Source organism: Cannabis sativa, chromosome X (genome assembly GCF_029168945.1).
Source record: "Cannabis sativa cultivar Pink pepper isolate KNU-18-1 chromosome X, ASM2916894v1, whole genome shotgun sequence".
NCBI lineage: Eukaryota > Viridiplantae > Streptophyta > Magnoliopsida > Rosales > Cannabaceae > Cannabis > Cannabis sativa.
This window is the reverse complement of record NC_083610.1, coordinates 76,083,169-76,106,818: the sequence shown is the minus strand read 5'-3', so window position 1 is coordinate 76,106,818 and position 23,650 is coordinate 76,083,169. Positions and strand designations below refer to the sequence as shown.

Genomic DNA, 23,650 nt, shown 5'->3' with positions numbered 1-23,650 from the left:
AGTAACAAAAAATGAACTACTTTTAACTTTAACCTCAAAAGTGATAAAGATAATGATGAATTTAAAGAAATTTGTCATCTTTATAAATATTCCACTCTATCAAGCTGAGTTGATTAAGGAAGGGCCTAGAGAGTGAGAGAGATAAGTGGGATTTACAATTTTTAGTGTTATAATTTTTCGCTTTGAGATAAGGAAAAAAAATAAAATAATAAAATAATGAAAAATCTTTGGAAATAAAAGTTGTGGCTATAGTTTATTTAGGCCATGTATTTGTTGTATCCCTTACTACATGAACCATTCCTCGTCACTCACTCTTCTTCTAGCTAGCTCATCTATTTCTCTCTCTCCTTCTCAAAGGGCCCATCTTTGTTGCCACTAGTCTAAGAGAAGATTAACCCTCAAAACTTAAAATCATTGGGGGATGAATTTCACCCCTAAAAAAAGTTGGGAACATAATCAGCTTCAACTTTTCTCCCTTAATGACTTAAAAATCTCATCTTTTATCTTCATATGACCAGAAAACTGTACAGACAGGTATAGGTTCAGATAAAATCACAGTCCCCTGGTGTGTCGCAAAGAGAGAGAAAGAGAGAGAAAAGAGAAAGTGGGATATGGTGTATAGTTGAGAGAGGAGAAAGATAGAGAAAGAGAGAAAAAAGAAGACAGATTTTCAATTTGCAAGCTCAGAGGGCGGTTAGTGGTGGATTAAGGAGATGTCAGGAGGTGGATGTAGCATAGTATGGTTCAGGAGAGATCTAAGGGTAGAAGATAATCCAGCTTTAGCAGCTGGTGTTAGAGCAGGTGCTGTGATTGCTGTCTTTGTCTGGGCACCCGAGGAAGAAGGTCATTACTATCCTGGGAGGGTATCAAGATGGTGGCTTAAGCAAAGTTTGGCTCATCTTGATTTCTCTTTGCGAAGTTTTGGCACTTCTCTCATCACCAAAAGATCTGCTGATAGTGTTTCTTCTCTTCTTGAGGTTGTCAAGTCCACTGGTGCCAAACAAATACTCTTCAACCACTTATATGGTCAGTATTTTCTTTCGTTATATATTTTTCACAGCATAATTAATCAGCGTGGAACTTGGAACTTGTGTTTATCATCAATCTGTTCAGTTTTAATAATCTCGTATAGATTTGTTTCATTTGGTTAGTGAATCTCCAAATCTTGTTTTACTTTCTTATTGAATAACCAAATATATCTTGTTATATATTATTTGATGAAATTGTTCATGGACTCCAATGTTCTTTCTTTGATTTTGATTAAATATTAACTGTTTGAAGATTTGGGTGTATGGTATTTCGCTTAAATTGAAAAGGGGGCATTCTGTAAACACTGCTTAAAGATGTTTAGCTTTTTCATTCTACAATTTTTGGAACTAAAAAGAAAAACCAGGTGTGCCCATTTTTAATGTTTTGTGAATGTGTTTGTTATTTCAGACCCCTTGTCTCTTGTCAGAGATCATCGAGCAAAGGAGGTTTTGACTTCTCAAGGCATAGTTGTGCGTTCCTTTAATGCTGATTTGCTGTATGAACCATGGGAGGTTAATGATGATCAAGGCCGCCCATTCACAACCTTCACATCTTTCTGGGAGAGGTGCCTTAGCATGCCATATGACCCGGAATCTCCACTTCTCCCACCTAAGAGAATAATTTCAGGTTTGAACATTGATTTTATCTTTTTATGTTCTTTGCTTACTTCTACAACAGTTTCAAGTTTATGTTTTCAGGTTGTGATCCATATTTTCGATGTTGTTGAATTTTTTTAGGTGATGTATCAAGGTGCCGTCCTGATACACTGGTGTTTGAAGATGATTCAGAGAAAGGAAGCAACGCTCTCCTCGCTCGAGCTTGGTCTCCTGGTTGGAGCAGTGCTGATAAGGCTCTCACAAATTTCATTAATGGACCACTCATTGAGTATGCAAAAAATCACAAGAAAGCTGATAGTGCTACAACTTCACTTCTCTCTCCCCACTTGCATTTTGGGGAGGTAAGTGTGAGAAAAGTGTTCCATCTTGTTAGGATCAAGCAAGTTTTGTGGGCCAATGAAGGAAACAAGGCTGGTGAGGAGAGTGTGAACTTGTTCCTAAAGTCTATTGGTCTAAGAGAATACTCAAGATACATGAGTTTTAATCACCCATACAGTCATGAAAGGCCCCTTCTTGGGCATCTAAAGTTCTTTCCATGGGTTGTGAATGAGGATTATTTCAAGGCATGGAGGCAAGGTAGAACTGGATATCCATTGGTGGATGCTGGCATGAGGGAGTTGTGGGCCACTGGGTGGCTTCATGATCGAATTCGGGTAGTAGTTTCGAGCTTTTTTGTTAAAGTTTTGCAACTTCCTTGGAGGTGGGGAATGAAGTATTTCTGGGATACACTCTTGGATGCTGATCTCGAGAGTGATGCTCTTGGTTGGCAATATATATCTGGTACTCTCCCTGATGGCAGGGAATTCGACCGCATAGATAATCCACAGGTATGGATATTAAAAATTCCAGAGAAGAGTTGAAACACACCATATTCTTTTGAGTTTAGATATATATATACTCTCTAGAGCAATGGATTAAATATATGATTTCATGTTTATTTGTTGTATACAGTTTGAGGGGTACAAATTTGATCCACATGGAGAGTATGTAAGGAGGTGGCTTCCTGAACTTTCGAGATTGCCAACTGAATGGATTCACCATCCCTGGAATGCACCAGAATCTGTACTGCAAGCTGCTGGAATTGAACTGGGATTAAACTACCCTCTCCCTATTGTTGGAATAGATGCTGCAAAAGCCAGATTGGAAGAAGCACTATCTGAGATGTGGGAGCAAGAAGCAGCTTCCAGGGCTGCAATAGAGAATGGAACCGAGGAAGGTCTTGGAGATTCCTCTGACAACAACGACGGTGTGATTGCCTTCCCTCAAGACATACAAATGGAGGAGAACCGTGAACCTCCAAGGAACAATCCTCCTCCTCCAACAACTCGACACTATGAAGATCAGATGGTCCCAAGCATGACTACTTCTTTGTTCAGGGTCGACGAGGAAGAATCCTCTGTGGATTTTCGTACTTCAGCAGTAGACAGCCGAGCTGAAGTGCCAACAAATGTTGTTGTGACACAGGAACGAAGGAGTGAAGTGTTGAACCGTGGACCTGTGCAGACTATCACTCAGCCACAGTACAATCCAACTGCAATGCAGTATGTTGCTGAGGATTCCACAGCAGAATCTTCAAGTACTACTAGGAGAGAGCGAGATGGTGGTGTTGTTCCTGTTTGGTCTCCTTCAGCTACCAGTTACTCGGAGCAGTTTGTTAGTGAAGAAAATGGTATTGGCGCAAGTTCTTCTTATTTGCAGAGACATCCTCAGTCTCATCAAATAATAAACTGGAGGAGGCTATCTCAAACCGGGTGTGAACTATTTTCTCTTATCTGAAAACAAAATAAAAATGCGCATTATGTGGCTGCTTTTTGCTGGATTAGTCTGATTGAAAAGTGATTAATATTCTCTCAACTAATAACTTTTTTTTTCTTTTTTTTCTTTTTCCTTATTTGATATGTAAAAATTAGGTGAAGAGAAAGAAAACATCCATACTTGGGATAGCAAAAACCGCAGGTGAAAAATGCAGTGTTGACTGTATCTAATAGGCGACGCGACGTAAGAGGTGGAAGTTTGCTCGAGATGGGATTAAGCAACGCATCGGACCTGTTTCTTCTTCTTGTTGGCTAGTTTGGCCTGGAACGGCAGTTGACCTCTAATCCGTATTATCTCCTTAGTGTAGGAAGCACCGGGGCAATCCTTTTGTCCCTTGTTGTATCATATTATGTAGCTTTGTTGTATAGTAAAACGTTGTTCTCATAAGAGAGAGTTTAGGTAAGTAAAAGATAGAATGTGTAGTCCTAGAATAAACTCAGGCTTGTGCTTTAATCCCCAGATGTTTTATCGTGACGTTTTTTATTTAAGTATCCAGGTTTTCTTCATTCGTTTTGCATCTAATTTATTGTCGTTACTTGTTTCATTAAGCAATTATTTCCATGAAAAGTATTGCATTAAAAAAAAAGTAAAATTACAGATGACATTTGATTGCAAAATGGAAACTTTTAATTCTAAACATCATCATCAAAAATCTAAACCCCAGAAGGGTACAATATAACTTATTCATTAAATCTAAACATCTTTTTGGTTTAACTTTAAACTGTCTATGGCTCAGCCTGCGTACACATATGATTGTTTATACTTTTGGTGGTGCTACCAGATATTTCTGGCTTAGGGACTCTAACAATGCTGTAGACCAATGTGGCAGCCATGGCTCCAAGAATAGGAGATACAATAAAGACCCAAATCTTTGTATAGATCCCCAAGACAATAGCAGGGCCAATACTCCTAGCAGGATTCATTGAAGCTCCAGTAATGGGTCTGCAAAAATGCAGTGTTGTCATGTGAATTATACCATTACATACTGAACAAATAAGACAGGTTTAGTCATAATTCTTGATTAGCACCTTATTCAAAACTAGTAATATCTCAATTTTTTTCAATGATGATTAAGTTATCCTAAACTAAATTATGACATTATTTAGGTTGTTAGATTATAAATTATATTATAAAAATTATTTAATATAGTCATAATTTAGTGGTTAAAAAAATGAAAAAAGTTACCCAGCAACAATAACATTGACCAAAAGTACAGCTCCAACTGCCAATCCTGAAAGATCTTTGCACTGTATTTTTTTTTTCATCAAAATGGAAAACAAAAATAAAAAGCTTATGTTAATGTGAATAGTGAAGTAGTGAAGTTACTGCAAAATAGACCAATCAAAACAATTCATACCCCCCTGTGATCAGTGGCAACACCACAGATTGTGAACATCAAAAGGAAGGTGATTATGAATTCCCATGCGATGGCTTCAAGGTCAGTAGTTGGAGCAGAGTAGTGAGTCATTATTGTACGAATATTATTACTATCTTGGTCATTGAATAAAACTCTGAGGGTCAGGCTAGCCAGGGTTGCTCCGACCAGCTGTGAAACGACATACATAGGTACCTATACGACAATAAAAAACTTTAATATTGAGAAGACAGTTTTATTAGTTATTTACATATGAATGAATGAATGTAAGTGTTGTTGTGGTGGTCGATCTCACATGTTTCAAGGGGAATTTTCTGGCAACAGCCAAGGCAATAGTGACTGCTGGGTTAAAATGGGCACCCGAGACATGCCCAAGTGCATAAATGGCTGCCATTAAAACAAGACCCCAAACTATTGCTATTCCCACAATTGTTAAAGGTTGTATTTTGTTGACAATTGCAGCAGCACAGCCAATAAATATGAGAAAGTATGTACCAATGAGCTCTGCAACCATCTACTTACACAAAGACAAGTCCCACCATTAAAACTAAAATATATTAATTAAATTATAGTATGAAAAAGAAAAGAAAAATGTTACCTTTTGAAAGCTAGAAGGAGGTTTCTCAACATTAACTGTGTATTGTTGGAAGCCCTTAGATTTGCCTTCCTCCATGAAAGATTGTTCAATGGATAATTCAAGTTTAGGGGAAGGCCCAACAAGAATTGAAGGTGAATTGGCCATTTTTCTCCTTTTTGGGTTCTTACAAGTTAAAAGTAATAACTGTTACTACTACTGCTACTAAACTAAATTATGTGAAATGCCACCCTTTTGGATATATTCTTATATGCTAAGTTTCTGGATAAAACAAAAAGAAGCATGTTGTTATGTCTTGCTAAGAATAATTACTTGAGACGTTAATGACTAAATCAACAATGAACTAATTTTTGGATGCCAATTGAGCTATTATATTATGAATAATAAAAAAAAAAGTGACGGTGTAGAGATTAACAAAGGGCATCAAAAATGGAATGAAACTTATTATTATTTATGTGGATGTTTCATTTGTTTCTTACATTGGTGTCTAGTTATAAGAATAAGACAATGATAGACAAATAGTTGTGCGTATAGAAGTTCTCATCTTGATCTGAATTTCTTTGTCACATCTTGGGTTGGCCTCATTCTCTTTGGGGTTTAATCAAGCACTTAAATAGTAATAGATATAGTCTATGGACTCTATAAAGAAGGGGCCGGCTGCTGGTGTTGATTGATTGACAACATCTGCAGCATCTTCAAAGGACTACTAAAATGGTGATATATTGATGTATTTTAGCATATCATAAAATAATAATCGGGCTTTTACACTTTAAAAGAGTTTTTTTTGCATTTTTACAGAATTCTACATACAAATCTCTATTGCAACTAACAAAACAACTTAAATCGCAACTAAAAATCGTATAACAACTCACATAAAAACCATTAGGGAAACCACTTTAGAAACTCAAATCGTAAATTTAAAAAAAAAAATTAAAAAAAATAGTACATGATGTAATTTTCCATAATATTATTAGTACTAATCTTACTAAAAATTTTATCAAAGTTAAAGCAAAATATAACGTAACCAAATTTACCACAGCAATAAAATTTATATTTCTATGTAAAAATATAAGTAATTACTTATATTATGCCCCCAAAGAAAGCATGATTCACAATACACAACACTCATCCATCCACGATTTCTCTCTTAGGTTTTTAATAAATATTGCTGCTTTTATTAAAAATTCAGAGAGAGGAAAAGAATTTTTTTATTGGAATTGAATTAATGATACAATGAAGAATCATATATATATATATAAGATAAAGCCAACTGTAAAAATAAAAAATAACGTTCTTTGACTGCAGGTATGCTCGATGCTGCTTACAAGAATTAAAAATATGGCTGCACTGGAGGATCAAAGCTGAATCCCTGCCGAGTATTTTGAGATGGATTGATTGAGCAAAACTGAGCAAATTCAAGGCAAGCTGTTACACAACTTGCATTGCTGCCTTGGTTTACAAGATTTGGCTAGCTAGGAATCAAATGTTATGGTCCCAGGAGACTACACAACCGCAAGCACTCTTGCAAAAAACTAAATGGCTGATAAAAAATAGAATTACTTGTGTAATGCCAAAATGTATAAATCAAAAAGAATTAGAATGGTTTCAAGATTTATAAGAATTTGTTCGTTTTTTACAGTAAGATGTATAGTTGTTTGCTCTTTGAAGAGCCATAGGTTGTAACATAAAAGGTTATTGTGCAACGAAATTCCTGATTCATAAAAAAATAAATAAATAAATAAATAACAGAAATAACTAATTTTCTAACTAATCTTCACAGCCCCCCTCAAAATAGAGTGTAGAAATCTGTGACACTCATCTTGGACAATATTTTTTTGAAAGGAGCAATGAATAAAGGCTTTGTTAGGATGCCTGCAAGGTTGGCTTTTGAAGAAACATGGTTCATCTTTAGGGTACCATTGGTTATTTTTCACGGATAGTGTGACAATCGATCTCGATGTGCTTAGTTTGTTCATGATAGACCAGGTTTTTTGAGATGTGGATGGTTGCATTATTGTCGCAGAATAGTATCGAAGGTAGCTTGATGTTGATGTTGAAGTCTTTAAGGATGGATGTGAGCCAAGTGAGTTCAGAGGTGGCGTTTGCCATTGCTCGATTTTCTGCTTCGACTGATGACTTTGAGATTGTTTGCTATTTTTTCGATTTCCACGAAATAAGTGAAAGGCCTAAGAAAATACAGTAACCTGAGATTGATCGTCTGGTGTCAAGATAGGCTCCCCAATCAACATCTGCAAAGGCTTAAAGTGGAAGAGTTGGTGGTTTAGAAGCATGGAAGAAGAGACCTTGTCTTGGGGAGTTTTTCAAGTAATGAAGAATTCTGGTTGCAGCAGTCATGTGTGGTTGGTGAGGAGTGAAGGAATCAACTTAATTTATTCACAAAAAAACTTATTTCAGGCCGTGTTATTATAAGATAGAGGAGTTTGCAAATTAGACTCCTATATTGAGATGGATTTTGGAGCGAATTCCCCTGAATTAGTACTGAGTTTAATTTTGGTTCCATAGGAGTGGAAACTGGTTTGGAACCAAGGCTACTAGAGTCTTGCAAGAGTTGAAGGGTGAAGGTCTTTATGATACTGAGATGCCTTTAGGACATCGAGCTATTTCGAGACTAAGGAAGAACCGAAGTGTGCCAAGGTCTTTTAATTTAAAACGTGCACCATTAGTGGCTACTATTATGTCATTGACATAGATGAGAAGAGCGAAAAAAACACCAGATTAGTGTCGAATGAGCAAAGAATGATCATTTTTAAATTGTGTAAAATGTTGCTGTAACACTATGGATCTCAATTTGGCATACAATTGCCTTAAAGCTTGTTTGAGACCATATCGACTTTTCTGCAGCTTAAATACAACATTGTGTGGTACATTCCCTTTGGGAGTGTAACCTTGGGGAAGCTTCTGTTGGGCTTTGTGCCCTAAATAAAACTCTATTTCAATGTAATCTTTATCATTCTATTATCAATAAAGAAACAAAAGTATTTTCATCACTTATTTAGTATGTCATTTGGTTCATGTTATCATTTATATGTTTATTTGATTTATAAATTCATCCAAATCCTTATCACATTGATATTCTTGTTTATTGTGTCGTCAGCACAGTGGAAAGTAATCAAGAATATGTGATTAAATGTATTCCTAGATTTATCAGTACACATGGTTTAACTGATATGATAATCTACAACATAGTTTACTTGCACCTTGGATAAGTGCTATGTCCTTTCCAGGGCATTGGTTAAAGTAAAGCTTGGGTTGGATGCATGGAGTATGCATTGGAAGGGACAGATATTGAACTTGGATTAGATATGATAAATTTACCGTAATATCTATTCAATTCAATATCACCTAGTTGATCCTAGATCAAATGATCTTAATCCTGACATGGTTAGGTTCGATCTCAAGAGCATTATACATGTTCTTTGATTTGTTAGTTAAGCCTATTTTTTGGTCAGGGTGATACGTACATTTTCGGAACATGGTAGTACAATTGAGTGGGAGTGCTAGTCATAGATATGGAATCTATAGCTTCTATCAGGACATAGGAGTGAAATGGTGATTTCCTTCGAGCTTGGCTAAACAGAGATAAATGGTTGAGTACTCATTTCAGTGATTATGTTAGTTCACTGAAATATCATTTATAGGTGGCTAAGTATTTTAAGGATAAAATACATTGAAGGGTGTAACAGTAAATTAATCCCCATGCAATGTAAATCATCTATAGAGGATCATTGATTATTAGGATTATAACAATGGATAATTAATAGCGTATCTATATCGTGGAACATATAGAGTGTTCTATATAACTGAGAGTGCAATTCCAAGTTCTATGGTGGATGCAATAAGGAATTAATAAGTTAGTGGATTTATTTGGTAAATTCTAGATCTGCTTATTGGAAGCTCGGATATATAGGCCCATGGTCCCCATACTAGTTGAGACAATACTGCTTGTAAGACTCAGTTAATTGATTTTAATTAATCAATTATAATTCTAAAATTAGACTATGTCTAGTTTATGAATTTTCACTAAGCTAGGGTTTAATTGTGAAGAAAAGAGATTCTAGGGTCTATTTGTTAATTAAGAGACTTTATTAAGTCTAATTAATAAATATATTAAATGGCAAATTTATTTAATAATTAATTTTAATTATTAAATAATTAGATTTTGGCATTTAAGTGGTTATATTGGAAAAAATGGCATTTTTAAGAAAATAAGATGAATAATTGGAAAAATGGCAAAATTACAAAGTGTGGCCCAATATCCATGGCCGGCCACTTAATGGTCAATTTACCATTTATTTTTTTCATTATTTTAATGCCAAATAAATATAACCTAACCCTAGGTGGATTCCTATAAATAGGTAGTGATGGCCTCAAAGGAAAAGATGATGCAAACACTTTCCTTCAGTCAAATTTGAGCCATCTTTTCTATACCTATTTTGAAACCCTCTCTCTCTCTTTCTTATTGGAATTATTTTACCAGGATCTAGATTTACTAACAAGTATGTTATTAACATCCTAAATATGAACTTCTAAAACGATATGAAATAAACACATATAAAGTATCAGGAACCTTACAGTGGTTGCAGCGGAATATAATGTCTCCTTCCACTCAGATCTCTAACCCTTGTATCCATTCTGTAGCAGAGTATCACCAAGATCTGAGTCTGAATCTCCTTCTCTTGAAACTGGATTCTTCACAGCCTTACACACTATGATTGAGTACCACTTGATGTGTGTGGCCACTCACTCTTTCACTATAGGCTTCGGTTTTGAAGAGAGGGAGAGAGAGAGAGAGAGAGAGAGAGAGAGAGAGAGAGAGAGAGAGAGAGAGAGGTTTCGGCTAGGTATAGGAAGAGAGGCTCAAAAATTTTGCTAAAGGAATGAGATGCATCATCTTTTTCCTTTTGCCATCACTACCTATTTATAGGAAACACTTTAGGGTTAGGTTAGATTTAATTAGCATTAAAATAATAGAAAAATAAATGGTAAATTACTATAGAGTGGCCGACCCATGGATTGATATTGGGCCCCACTTTGCAATTTTGCCATTTTCTCATTTTTCCATCTTATTTTCTCAAAAATGTCATTTTTCCAATTTAACCACTAAAATGCCAATTCTAATTATTTAATAACTAAAAATTAATTAATAAATAATATTGTCATTTAATATATTTATTAATTAGACTTAACAAAGTCTCTTGATTAACAAATAAACCCTAGAATCTCTTTTTCTCACAGTTAAGTCCTTGCTTAGTGAAAATTCATAAACTAGACATAGTCTAATTTTAGAATTATAATTGATTAATTAAAATCAATTAACTGAGTCTTACAAGTAGTATTGTCTCAACTAGTATGGGGACCATGGGCCTATATATCTGAGCTTCCAATAAGCACATCTAGAATTTACCAAGTAAATTCACTGACTTATTAATTCCTCGTTGCATCCACCATAGAACTTGGAATTGCACTCTCAGTTATATAGAACGTTCTATATGTTCCACGATATAGATACGCTATTAGTTATCCATTGTTATAATCCCAATGATCAATGATCCCATATAGATGATTTACATTGTATAGGGATTAATTTACCGTTACACCCTTCAATGTATTTTATCCTTAAAACACTTAGCCACCTATAAATGATATTTCAGTGAACTAACATAATCACTGAAATGAGTACTCAACCATTTATCTCTATTTAGCCAAGCTCGAAGGAAATCACCATTTCACTCCTATGTCCTGATAGAAGCTATAGATTCCATATCTATGACTAGTGCTCCCACTCAATTGCACTACCATGTTCCCAAAATGTACGTATCACCCTGACCAAAAAGTAGGCTTAACTAACAAATCAAAGAACATGTATAATACTCTTGAGATCGAACCTAACCATGTCAGGATTAAGATCATTTGATCTAGGATCAACTAGGTGATATTGAATTGAATAGATATTACGGTAAATTTATCATATCTGATTCAAGTTCAATATCAGTCCCTTCCAATGCATACTCCATGCATCCAACCCAAGCTTTACTTTAACCAATGCCCTGGAAAGGACATAGCACTTATCCAAGGTGCAAGTAAACTATGTTGTAGATTATCATATCAGTTAAACCATGTGTACTGATAAATCTAGGAATATAACTTTAATCACACAATCTGATTACTTTCCACTGTGCTGACAATACAATAAACAAGAATATTAATGTGATAAGGGTTTGGATGAATCTATAAATCAAATAAACATATAAATGATAACATGAACCAAATGACACATTAAATAAGTGATGAAAATACTTCTGTCTCTTTATTGATATTTAAATGATAGAGATTACATTGAAATAGAGTTTTATTTAGGGCGTAAAGCCCAACAAACTCCCACTTGCACTAATATAAAACAATCAGTACATTTCAATTAATCCTAGATTCTGACGGTGCTTTTCAAATGCAGTTCCTGCCAAAACTTTGGTGAATGGATCAGCTAGGTTGTCCTCTGTGTCCACTTTCTCCACCAGTACATCCCCTCTTGCCACATACTCTCTGATGATATGGTATTTCATTTCTATGTGTTTGCTTCTCTTGTGGCTTCGAGGCTCTTTACCGTTGACTATGGCTCCAGTGTTATCACAAAGCAAAACCAGTGGTTTTTCCATTCCAAGAACAACACCGAGTCCTGTGAAGAACTTTCTAAGCCAGACAAATTCTTTAACAGCCTCTGCAGCAGCTATGTATTTTGCCTCCGTGGTAGAGTCTGAAATTACGGTTTACTTAGCACTTCTCCAAACCACTGCTCCACCCCCAAGAGTAAAAATCATCCTAGATGTAGATTTCCTGTCATCAAGACATGCCTGGAAATCTGAATTGGTATAGCCTACGGGATTTAAAGCACCACCCATGTAGACTAACACGAATTGTCTTGTACTTTTCAAGTACTTCAAGATATGCTTAACAACATTCCAATGTTCCTGTCCTGGATTCGTTTGATACCTGATCATAATTCCAACTGCATAACAGATGTCAGGTCTAGTGCATAACATTGCATACATTAGACTCCCAACTACTGAAGCATAAGGAACCCTTCTCATGTCCTCTATCTCTTGAGGATCAGTGGAACACTGTTCCTTAGATAGATAGACACCAAATCTAGAAGGCATTTGTGCCCCTTTGGTGTTTGTCATTGAGAATCTCTCTAAAACCTTATCTATGTAAGTTGTTTGAGAGAGAGCAAGGGATCTGTTCTTCCGGTTTCTTATAATCTGAATACCGAGAACATAGGCAGCTTCACCCAAATCTTTCATTTCGAATTGAGTGTCAAGTCATTCCTTGATGTCAGTCATTTTCTTGATATTGTTGCCAATAATCAAAATATGATCAACATAAAGGACCAGGAAGACTACCACTTGGTTCTCCTTGAGTTGGTAAACATAAGGTTCATTTTCATTCTTAAGAAAGCCGTAGGTCTTGATGATTTCATCAAACCTTTTGTTCCAGGAGCGAGAAGCTTGCTTAAGTCCATAAATGGACCTATTGAGTTTGCAAACTTTCTTTTCTTGCCCTGGAAGAACATAGCCTTCTGGTTGCTCCATATAGATGGTCTCTTCAAGAATTCTGTTAAGGAAAGCTGTCTTGACATCCATTTGCCAGATTTCATAATCGAAAGCGGCTGCTATGGAGAGAAGTCGGATGGATTTGAGCATGGCAACCGGACTAAAAGTTTCCTCATAGTCCACGCCTTCTCTTTGGGTGTAACCCTTGGCGACCAGTCTAGCTTTAAAAGTTTCGACTTCGCCTCCAGCGCCTCTTTTCTTCTTGTAGACCCACTTACATCCGATTGGACGATAGTCATCGGGTGCATCTACATATTCCCAGACTTTGTTCTTTTTCATGGAATCCATTTCTGAATCTATGCCGGCTGACCATTGTTTCTGTTCGGGACTTGCCATTGCCTGTTTATAGGTTAATGGGTCGTCATCAATACCGTCACCAACGACCATCTATAAGTGTTGATTATTCAGGGCCATCTCTTCTAGCAATTCATAGGCTTCATTTGCACTTTTCCTCATAAATGCCCCACCAGCTGCGGCATCTATAAGTGTTCTAGTATTACCAACAAGCCCATTGTAAAAGTTGTGGACCGGCATCCACTTCTCAATACCATGATGAGGACACTTCCTGATGAGATCCTTGAACCTCTCCCAAGCTTCATGGAGAGATTCACTATCCTGCTGACAGAAATTATTAATTTCTCCTCATAGCTTAGCAGACTTTGCTGGAGGAAAGAACTTAGACAGAAACTTCGTTGCCAAATCTGTCCATGTTGCTATAGAGTTCGGTGGTAAGGAGAAGAAGAAGAAGAAGAAGAAGAAGAAGAAGAAGAAGAAGAAGAAGAAGAAGAAGAAAGAAGAAGAAAAAGAAATAAAAAAAAAAGTAAAAAAAATAACTTTTTAATTTTTTTAAATTAAAAAAAGTAAAAAAGTAAAAAAAAATATTTTTTTTTTCTGATTTTTTAATTTTTTTAAATATTTATAATTATTTTTTAAAACTAATATTACGTGGACCACTAAAATTTTTCCACGTGTACACAGTCCACCGTAGCACTTTACTGTGATTTTTGGACGGAGGTGTACAAAGCAAAACAGAATGGAAGTTTAGGTAGTTTTGCCGCCAAAATTTCAATTTTTGTGGTTAAGTATTACAAACCGTAAAGTTCAAATGGTTTAACCGCCAATATCCCTATATAAATTCACAGCCTTCAAAAAAAATCTATATAAAATATATATTATTTATAATGTGAAGAATAAGCTAAAAGGAGAATTGTATTGATAGATGAATCTGATCATATAATTTATATATATTATATATTTATGCTGAAACATATGTGTGAATTATTAAAAAATTAGCAATGAAGGAGGAGGAAGAAGGTTCAATAGGTATTTTTGAAAAGAAAAAACTTTTGAACTTCCTTTTTTGTCTTACTAAGCTAAAAATGTAAAATTTGAACCTAAAATACCTATTATAAAAAAAAATCCCAAAAAAACCTATTTGGTTCTATTAATTATATTATCTTAAAAAAAATATCATACTAATTAAAACCAACAAATCAATCATTAAAGAATTAAAAAGAAAAAAAGAATTTATTATACTAATATATAATTTCTTATTTATTTTTTTAAAGTATATCATATAAATCAATCTATATATCAATTAATCAATATATATAAGAGAAGTATGAAGTGGTCACATGACATTCTAAAATCACTCTAAAATTATTTTTCTATTCTCTGCTTAATTATCTCAATTTTAATATTTTATTAAAACATAAATCTACAAATTGATTTTAATAATTTTCTATAAAAAAAAAGCATAATCACTACAAGAAACACCATTAATAGGGGTGGAACAGTCCGCTGATAATAATGCTGAAATCCGCCGGTAAAGCCCATTAGCGGCGGGCATCTGCCGGTATTAATCCGCCGGTAATAGCCCGTCGCTATTAATCATTAATAGTGGCGGACTGACACATCCGCCGCTATTAATCATTAATACCGGCGGACAAATAGCGGCGGGGTCCGCCGGTGAATATGCGTGTAATTAATTGGTCTGAGGCATTATTACCGGCGGGTGTCCGCCGGTAATAATGGTGTTTTTAAAAAAAATATAAAAATTAAATAATTTTATTAATAAATATTATAAATAATTATTTAATTAAAAAATAGTTATATTTAATTAAATATTATAAATAATATTAGAAATATTTATTTAATTAACTTTTTTCAAATTTATATTATTAATAAATATCAAAATTAAAATTAATAAACCCACAAATTATCATCCATATATTATTTAAAATTTAAAAATTAAAAGATTATTATCCATACATTAATTTAAACTTAAAGAAATCCAAACATAATAAAAATTAAGATACACTAATTAATATTGTCTTGATTAAACAAATCATCTTCAAAGTTTGAGCCAGTAGCATTTAAGTTAATATCAGGATTTGGTGCATTGTCCTGAGCTTGCGATACTGGCGGTGATGGGTAATATGGTTCTTTGAGCGAGATAAAATCTCCAGAAATTGTCGAGTCTGTCGTTGTTGTGCTAAATTCGGAGATTGTTGTTGTTGCGAAACATTTGGAGATTGTTGTGGCGAGAAGTTCGGGGGTTGTTCTTGGCCCGACCGGGGAAAAAAATATGGATTTTGTGGACCGAAAAATTGACCGGAGAAGTTTCTTTGCATTGGACCCCCAAAAAACATTGGCTGCTGAGATGAACTCCCGAATTGGCCCAACATCGGTTGTTGGGACTGTGATCCTCCAAAAAAATCAGAGTAGAAAAATGGAGGAGACTGGGAGGAGCGTCCAAACATGTTCGGAATAAGAGGAGATTGGGAGGCGCTTCCTTGCACATTAGGAGATTGCTGAGTCTGCTGTAATGGTTGTTGTTGCGGCCTTGGACATGTTGCACTACCCTGAGGTTGGGTAGGTAAATATTCTTTGGAGGAATCTGTCAAATCGCGGGTCATACAGATCAGAAGTGTCCTGTCCCGGAGGAAAGCGTTCACGCAATCTCTGAAACATCTCAGCCATAATACCAACATCTTGAGAAAGAGTAGACCCTGCTTGAGATTGAGTCTGGCTTTGGCTGGAAGAGCTAGATGTTGTTGTTGATCTTTTCCCCTTCTTTGCTATGTTGTAACCGACTCCTCGAATATAGTCACTCCTGTCACCCATGACCTTGCCCATGACCTTGAATTGGATGTCAGACGGCACCTGCGAAGATCCAGAGTCACTGCCAGATTGGCTTTGAAGCCTACTTCTCGCCATCTCTTCCTCCATTTCACGAGTGAGTTCCTCCTAAACATGCATAAATAAATATTGTTAAATAATTAATTATGTGATAATTTTAAGAAAAAAATTGAACTATTAGTGTAACTCACAAATTTCTCTTTAGCAGCATCATTGACCCAAGTTTTGTCCTTCTTCAGATGGCTGTCTCTCCAAGTTGGTATAACATATTTTTCAGGCTCTTTCTGTAATAATATCGGTGTTAGATTCTGAAAAAAAAAATAATTTCAATAAATGAATTATTTGAAGTCTACTTACAAATTCATGACGCTGAGCTGCCATTGATTTTGTGCCTTGAGTTGAGGGGTACTTCATTAGTTTTCTGTTTTGCTTGTTTTGATTGGAACGCGCTATAAATTTTGGGCTCAAAAACAAATCAATAATCTCTTTCCAATGCTCTCTTGTTACATAGTGCTCAGGAGTAGCATTGAGTGCCGCCTCAAGATTATCTGGGTTTCCCTCATAATATTTTTGGAAGAAAGTATGCCTAATGTTTTTTCGTTCTGAGTATCTTTTGGCCATCTCATGGTAAAGAGTCCTCATCACTTTTTCGGGTTCAGCATGACCATCGATATCATAAAAATACTACATTTGAAGAATTAAATTATTACTTAATTTAATTATACATGAATACAATTTATTATGTCCATCAATTTATTACCTTCATTCTCTGTACAACTTGTTCCTTGTGATGTTGAGGTACATCACAAAAGTCCAAGTAGTTCCCCGGCAATAATGTGCTCACTTCGAAACCCAACTGCCGGATGAAAGCTTGGTGCTCCAAGCCAACTACTTTTCCTGTTGCAGGATCAAGCGTAAGCGGCAATGGACCCTCGTTCTTACGTCTGCGATCCTCTAGCGGTATATTAGTAGCAGCACCACGACCTTTCCTTTTGGGCGGTGGTGCTGCCTCGCAGGATGAGGGCACCCTACTAGGATCAGGTGGATCAAAACCACCACCATCTCCCCCGTGAGAAGAAGCTACATCAGCTGACATTATGACTCTTTAAAAGCAGAGTTGTATGACTAAATTAGTATAAATAAAGGTTGGAAGAAAAATATTTATAGTGTAAATACAATTAACGTCATCATATTCATCACTTATAATATTATTACAAACAAATTAATAAGTAGAGTAAACTAATAGTCACTATCACACTCATCATTTTCAGAATCAATATCGTCTTCACACCGATCAATTAGCAACTCGTCTACTTCGTCATCTATTACATCATCAACGTCACCATCCACAACATTTTCATCAGGTTGATTTACATTCAAATTTTGTGTAGGATCAATTATTGTTGCTACATCAGCATGTTGCAAAATTAACTCTCCTATATCCACAGTCAACCGAAAATTTGAGGAGCTTAAATCATGTACAATATCTTCATCATCTTCATCCTCCTCAATGTCCCAAATTTGTCGGTGGTTTACATTCTCGACTATTTTCCAATGTCTACCTCTAAGCAAATCATCGAGGTAAAATACTTGCTTAGCTTGAGTAGCAAGTATAAATGGGTCATCTTTGTACCATTCACCACTAACATTGATACTAATGATGTTATTCTCAATGATTGTTTTCTTCCTCTGTGGATTGGTATTGAACCATTTACACCGAAATAATGTCACTGAATACACACCACAAAAAGTGAACATCATCACATCTTCTAGGGTTCCATAATAATTGAATCCTTCTGTTCCCGCCACAGAGACACCGCTATTTTGAGTAGTACGCTTCTTGTCACGTTCAGCTACCATGTAACGAACGCCATTCACTACAACACCTTCATAATATGTTACTAAGTGATCTGAACCACATGCTAAAGCTAGCAACTCTTCACCATTCTCCCATGATCCAAGCTTGTGTAAATCATAGATCTAAATGAACAAGATTATATTAGAATGACTCATAATTAATCATGATCATGGTGAAATCATAATTCACAGTCTCATATCACCTTCTTATGAAACCATCGTTGGAAAAACTTTTTGTGTAAGATGTTATGATCTCCATCTGGGTACTGAAGTTTTATCTCTTCTAAGTGTTCACTGTAAGTTATATAACATCATTACGTTAAATGTTAAATAAGACTATGTAGAATAAGACTAAATATAGATTAATAAAGGAAAAAACTTACTCTAAATATGGTCTTATTTCAGGTGAATTGTCAAAGATGAACCACTCAGCATTTTCACGAGTCTTTCTATCTAGAGGCATTATATTTGCTCTTGTTAAGGGATGACATTGTGATTGGAAGACGGTAAGAATTCTAGGAATCACTTCATCTTCATTGCGATCAAGACGGTTAAATTTGGTTTCTACCCCCTTAAAATACATAGAGCAAAACGTCAATGCCTCATCTGCAACATAGCTTTCAGCTATTGACCCTTCGGGACGAGCTTTATTTCCAACATAATTCTTCAATTTTTTCATGTACCTCTCAAAAGGGTACATCCATCTCATAAACACAGGTCCACCCAAAATTGCTTCTTCAGGCAAATGTAAGACCAAATGAATCATGATATCAAAAAAAGCTGGAGGGAAAATCAACTCCAACTTACACAATATCAAAATTAGGTCTTTTTGTGCTTCCTCCATATCTTTAAAGTTTATGGTTCTAGCACATACTTGCCTAAAAAAGTTGCATAATTCAGCAATAGTTGTCGATACATTTTTAGGGAGAAACTTACGAACACCAATTGCCAATAATCTTTGTATAATTACATGACAATCGTGAGACTTCAATCCAAGAACATTTGATAAATCATTGCTCACTTTCTTCTTCAAATTTGAGCAAAATCCATCAGGAAACTTCACGTCATTGATAAATTGACAGAATTTCAATTTTTCATCAGCTTTGAGGACATACGGGGCGTGTGGCTTCATTAACTTGTCATTATCATCTTCATAAATCCACAACCATTCCCTTATTCCTAATTTCTTCAAATCATGTCTCGCGTTAGTTGTGTCTTTCGATTTATCGTTGTCCAAGATTGTGCCCAACAGACTGTCACACACATTCTTCTCAACGTGCATCACATCAATATTGTGTTTCAAAGTATTTGTACACCAATACTCAAGCTCATAGAAGATACTTTTTTTCCTCCAATTTTGATCTTCTGCAACACGTCTGCGTTTCACACCTCCAAATTGCTCATGTTTGCCTGGAATTTGTGGCACAAGTTTGTTTACTTGTTCCAGAATTTCCTCACAAGTAAAACGTCTCGGTGGATGTCTTCTTTCAATTTCTCCATCAAAGTTGGTGTCCCTTCTAAATCGATGATTACTGGGCAAGAATCTTCTGTGACCTACATAAGATGTCTTGCCAATTACTCGTATTGAAGTAGTGTCTTCGTTACATGTTGGACAAGCTTTGTATCCTTGACCACTCCAACCAGACAAACTACTTGGAGCAGGAAAATCATTAACAGTCCATAAAAGGGCTGCACGCAATTTGAACATAGTGTTTGTCGTACAATCTCTCGTATCAACTCCATCAACCCACAACTCTTTCAGCTCATCCACCAACGGTCTCAAAAATACATCCATGTCTTTACCTGGAGATTTTGGTCCAGGAATAAGTAGAGCCACCATGAAATTATTGTCTTTCATGCACATCCAAGGTGGAAGATTATAGTTCGCTAACACAACAGGCCACATACTGTAAGCTAGGCTCATGTTGCCAAATGGATTAAACCCATCAGCAGCTAAACCTAAGCGAACATTTCTAGGTTCACTGGCAAAATTAGGATGTTTAGCATCAAAGTCCTTCCAAGCTAATCCATCAACCGGATGACGCATCAGTCGTTCATCCTTAGATTTTCCAGTATGATGCCATACCATATATTTTGCTGTATGTCTTGAACCATATAATCTTTTCAACCTTGGTGTCAACGGAAAATAGCGCAACACTTTACGAGGCACTTTTTTTCCATTAGTTTTTGTTGAAGTAATCCATCGACTACTTCCACAAATTGGACAAGCATCTTTGGTTGCATGCTCTTTATAGAATAAGCAGCAATCATGCTCACACACATGAATTGACTCATACCCCAACCCTAGTTTTTTCAGTCTCTTTTTAGCCTCGTAGTATGTTGATGGAACTTTATTTCCTTTTGGAAAAGCAAGGTTCAACAATTTCAATAATTCATCAAATACGCTAATAGGTATTTTTCCACGAACTTTCAGATGCAATAACTTTGCCAGAAAGTTAAGTGAAGAAATCCAATGGCATCCAGGGTACAATTCAGCTTCAATCTCTTCAAATAAGTCATCATAATACTGAAAAGAGTCGGGGTTGGTTTGAACTTCTTCAGTTGTTGGTCGAATAAAATCTTCAATGATGGGAATCATCTCGTCATCTTCATCATCTAAAATTGACTCAAGAACTTCATTTCGTGAAACTTCATTTCGTGGCACTTCTACTTCTGGCTCCCCGTGATAAATCCACTTTTGATAACCATTATCAAAACCCCAATCAAATATATGAGCTTCTACAATATTTAAAGGCTCAAATCGAGTATTTAAGCATCTAACACACGGACACCTAATTTTTCTATCAGAATTTTTATATGCTGAAGCCATTGCCAAAAATGCTTGTAGACACTCCCAATATTCTTTACCACGTTTTCTCCAAGAAGTCCAAGATTTATCCATAGTTATCTAAAAGTGTTTTAAAACTTTATGAGTTAAAGCAATGGCAATAAAATAATTATGAAAATTTTATGCTATTTTATGAAAATTTTATGCTATTTTATGAATATTTTATGCTATTTTATGAATATTTTATGCTATTTCAATTTACTTTGTCTTTTATGATTTTATATTTAATTTGTATTATTATTATTTCAAGTTTCATACATTACCATATTATTTATTATGTTTTCATAAATAATTTTTATTGTATTTTTTTTTAATTAAATAAATAGTTGAAGTTATATATAAGTATATTAAAATTACTTTACTAAGTATACTAAAAAAATATTTTAGTTGAAAAGTTTTTTTTTTAACCATTTAGTATATTTTAGTAAACTTAGGTAGCGTTTGGTAACACTTTTTTAATCAGTTTTTTGTTTTTAAAAGTAGAAAAGTGGAAATATTTTTCAAAAACATGTTCTATAAAACTGTTTTTACTTTTCAATTTTATAATTAGAAATCAAAATTTTAAAAACAACAAAAATCACTTTCAATATTTTTTTAAACAGTTTTTTTTTCTTAATTAATCTTTTGGTTTACGACCAGACTCGGACCCAAATCCCCTCCCCACGGCCCTGGCGCTGAACTCGGCTTTTGATTTGAACCCGAATCCGACCCCGGACCTAGACCCGACTTTAATAAAATCAAAAAATAAAAATAAAAATGAACTTTACAGAACACACTTTTATTTTCTGTTTTTAAAATTGAAAAACAAAAGTAGTTACAGAACGCATTTTTATTTTTCAAAAATAAATTTTTTAAAAACAAAAATTTTACTTTCATTTTGTGATTAAAAAATTAAAAAACAAAAGTGTTACCAAACGGCACCTTAGTAAGTTATTTTAAATACATTAAATTAACTTTACAAGATTAAATTATTTTTTTTAGAAAATTAAATAAAAAAATCTTCCTAATTTAACTAATTTAATTATTTTTCTTCAAAAAATTAAATTAAAAAATCGTTTTTATTTTTTTTATTAAAATATATAAAAATTGATTTATGAATTAATTAAAAAAAATTAATTACTAAAATTATTTTTATTATTTTTTATGATAATATAAAAATATATTAATTCATTATTAAACTTCATTATTAATATTTAAAATTCTAAAATATTTATATGAATCTAAATTAAATTTCATACTAAAAATTTATATTAAATTCTTTTTTTTTTGTCACATTTTTATTCTTCTAAACTTCTAAAATTTTAATTTTAAATAAATTTCATAACATAATATCATATTGTAACTTACAATCAAAAGTAAACAACAAACCAATTATATATAAAATTATACATTTCACACATACACATAAATAAAATACCAATTTAAAAAAATTAAATAAAATTCCTAATAATACTAAATAAAATAAATTTAAATACACCATATTTAAATAAATATTTATATATAATATTAAATATATAAATATTATATATAAAATATTTTATATAATAAAAGTTTTATTTATTTCATTTATAAAATATAAAAATATATATAACATAAAAATAATTTTTGAACATTTTAATTATATACAATAAATATATATTTATATATTTATATATAAATATAATATATACAAATTTATATATAAAAAAATAATATATACAATAAATTTATATTTATATATATAAAAAATAATATATACTTATATATTAAAAAATATATAATATATAAAACATATATTTATATATAAAAACTATAATATATACAATATAAAATTATTCACAAATTAAAAAATACAATATATATAATACATATACTTTTACAAAAAAAAAAATATAATGTATATAATACACCTATTTATTTTATATATTAACAAAAAAAATATATACATATACTAAGAAAAAATATATTAAAGTGTAATATATACATTTTATATATCACAGCAAATAAAAAAACCCTAAAACTAATATATAACACAAATTTATATTACATACCAAAATAATAAACCCTAAAAAATCACAAATCACACATTTATATATAAAACTAATATATAACAAAAATTTATATTACATAACACAAAATTTCACAGAAAATTAATTTTATTTACAAATTTCAAACTAATTACAAACCTATACATATATTACACAGAAAATCTATCAAAAATAAATACAAAACACATACTTGAAAATAAGATCCGACGGTGACGGTGATGCGACGGTGATGGTTCGAGGAGGTCCACTGCCACAGTGCAACCGAGAGAGGAACCAAAAAAAAAAAATATGAAACCAGAAAAAAAAAATAAGTTTGTAGAAATGTAGAAAGTGGAAATGTAAAGGGAAAATTAATTACCTGAAGCAGTGGTGGAGCAGAGTCGGTGGTGGAACAGCCGGTGGTGGAACAGCCGGTGGTGGAGCAAAAATGCTGTTGCAAACCGAGAGAGAAAGGGGGAAAATGGCTAATGTAAATTGAGAGAAGTGGGAAAATAGGGTATCTGGGTTGGGGTTTTTTTTTATAGACATATTATTACCGGCGGGAGCCCCGCCGGTATTAATTAACCCGCCGGTAATAATATAATTAGCGGCGGACCCCCGCCGGTATTGGTCCGCCGCAAATAATAATAGCGGCGGACCCCGCCGGTATTTATCCGCCGCTAATAAATTTTGAAATACCACATTATGTTTTCCCGCACTTATCAGATAACTTCAAATT

The 23,650-nt window shown here is 34.0% G+C and overlaps 3 protein-coding genes and 1 non-coding gene across 5 annotated transcripts; 2 read left to right on the top strand and 2 right to left on the bottom strand.

The window, feature by feature from the left end:
* Positions 1–120: 120 nt before the first annotated feature.
* On the top strand, positions 121–3,967 carry LOC115699248 (cryptochrome-1). 2 transcript variants are annotated; one of them, XM_030626563.2, is made up of 5 exons: positions 121–1,026; positions 1,438–1,656; positions 1,767–2,473; positions 2,598–3,397; positions 3,557–3,967. In XM_030626563.2, exons 1-5 carry the CDS (start codon positions 714–716, stop codon positions 3,558–3,560), a joined length of 2,043 nt encoding a protein of 680 aa, XP_030482423.1. In that variant the 5' UTR covers positions 121–713; the 3' UTR covers positions 3,561–3,967. The 2 variants fall into 2 exon arrangements, with proteins under 2 accessions (XP_030482423.1, XP_060962458.1); XM_061106475.1 differs by having other exon boundaries at positions 2,598–3,967.
* Positions 3,968–4,176: 209 nt separating this feature from the next.
* LOC115696216 (nodulin-26-like) lies at positions 4,177–6,418 on the bottom strand. The gene is made up of 5 exons (XM_030623122.2): positions 5,435–6,418; positions 5,132–5,350; positions 4,819–5,031; positions 4,647–4,708; positions 4,177–4,403 (listed from the first exon to the last, which is right to left on the bottom strand). Exons 1-5 carry the CDS (start codon positions 5,576–5,578, stop codon positions 4,187–4,189), a joined length of 855 nt encoding a protein of 284 aa, XP_030478982.2. The 5' UTR covers positions 5,579–6,418; the 3' UTR covers positions 4,177–4,186.
* Positions 6,419–13,603: 7,185 nt separating this feature from the next.
* On the top strand, positions 13,604–13,710 carry LOC115703449 (small nucleolar RNA R71). Its single transcript, XR_004009212.1, has one exon. It is a non-coding gene; the product is annotated as a small nucleolar RNA R71 (small nucleolar RNA).
* A 3,729-nt stretch (positions 13,711–17,439) lies between these two features.
* LOC133032365 (uncharacterized) lies at positions 17,440–20,959 on the bottom strand. Its single transcript, XM_061106284.1, has 3 exons — positions 18,441–20,959; positions 18,261–18,351; positions 17,440–18,180 (listed from the first exon to the last, which is right to left on the bottom strand). The coding sequence occupies exons 1-3, from the start codon at positions 20,957–20,959 to the stop codon at positions 17,440–17,442; spliced, it is 3,351 nt and encodes a 1,116-aa protein (XP_060962267.1).
* Between the last annotated feature and the right edge of the window lie 2,691 nt (positions 20,960–23,650).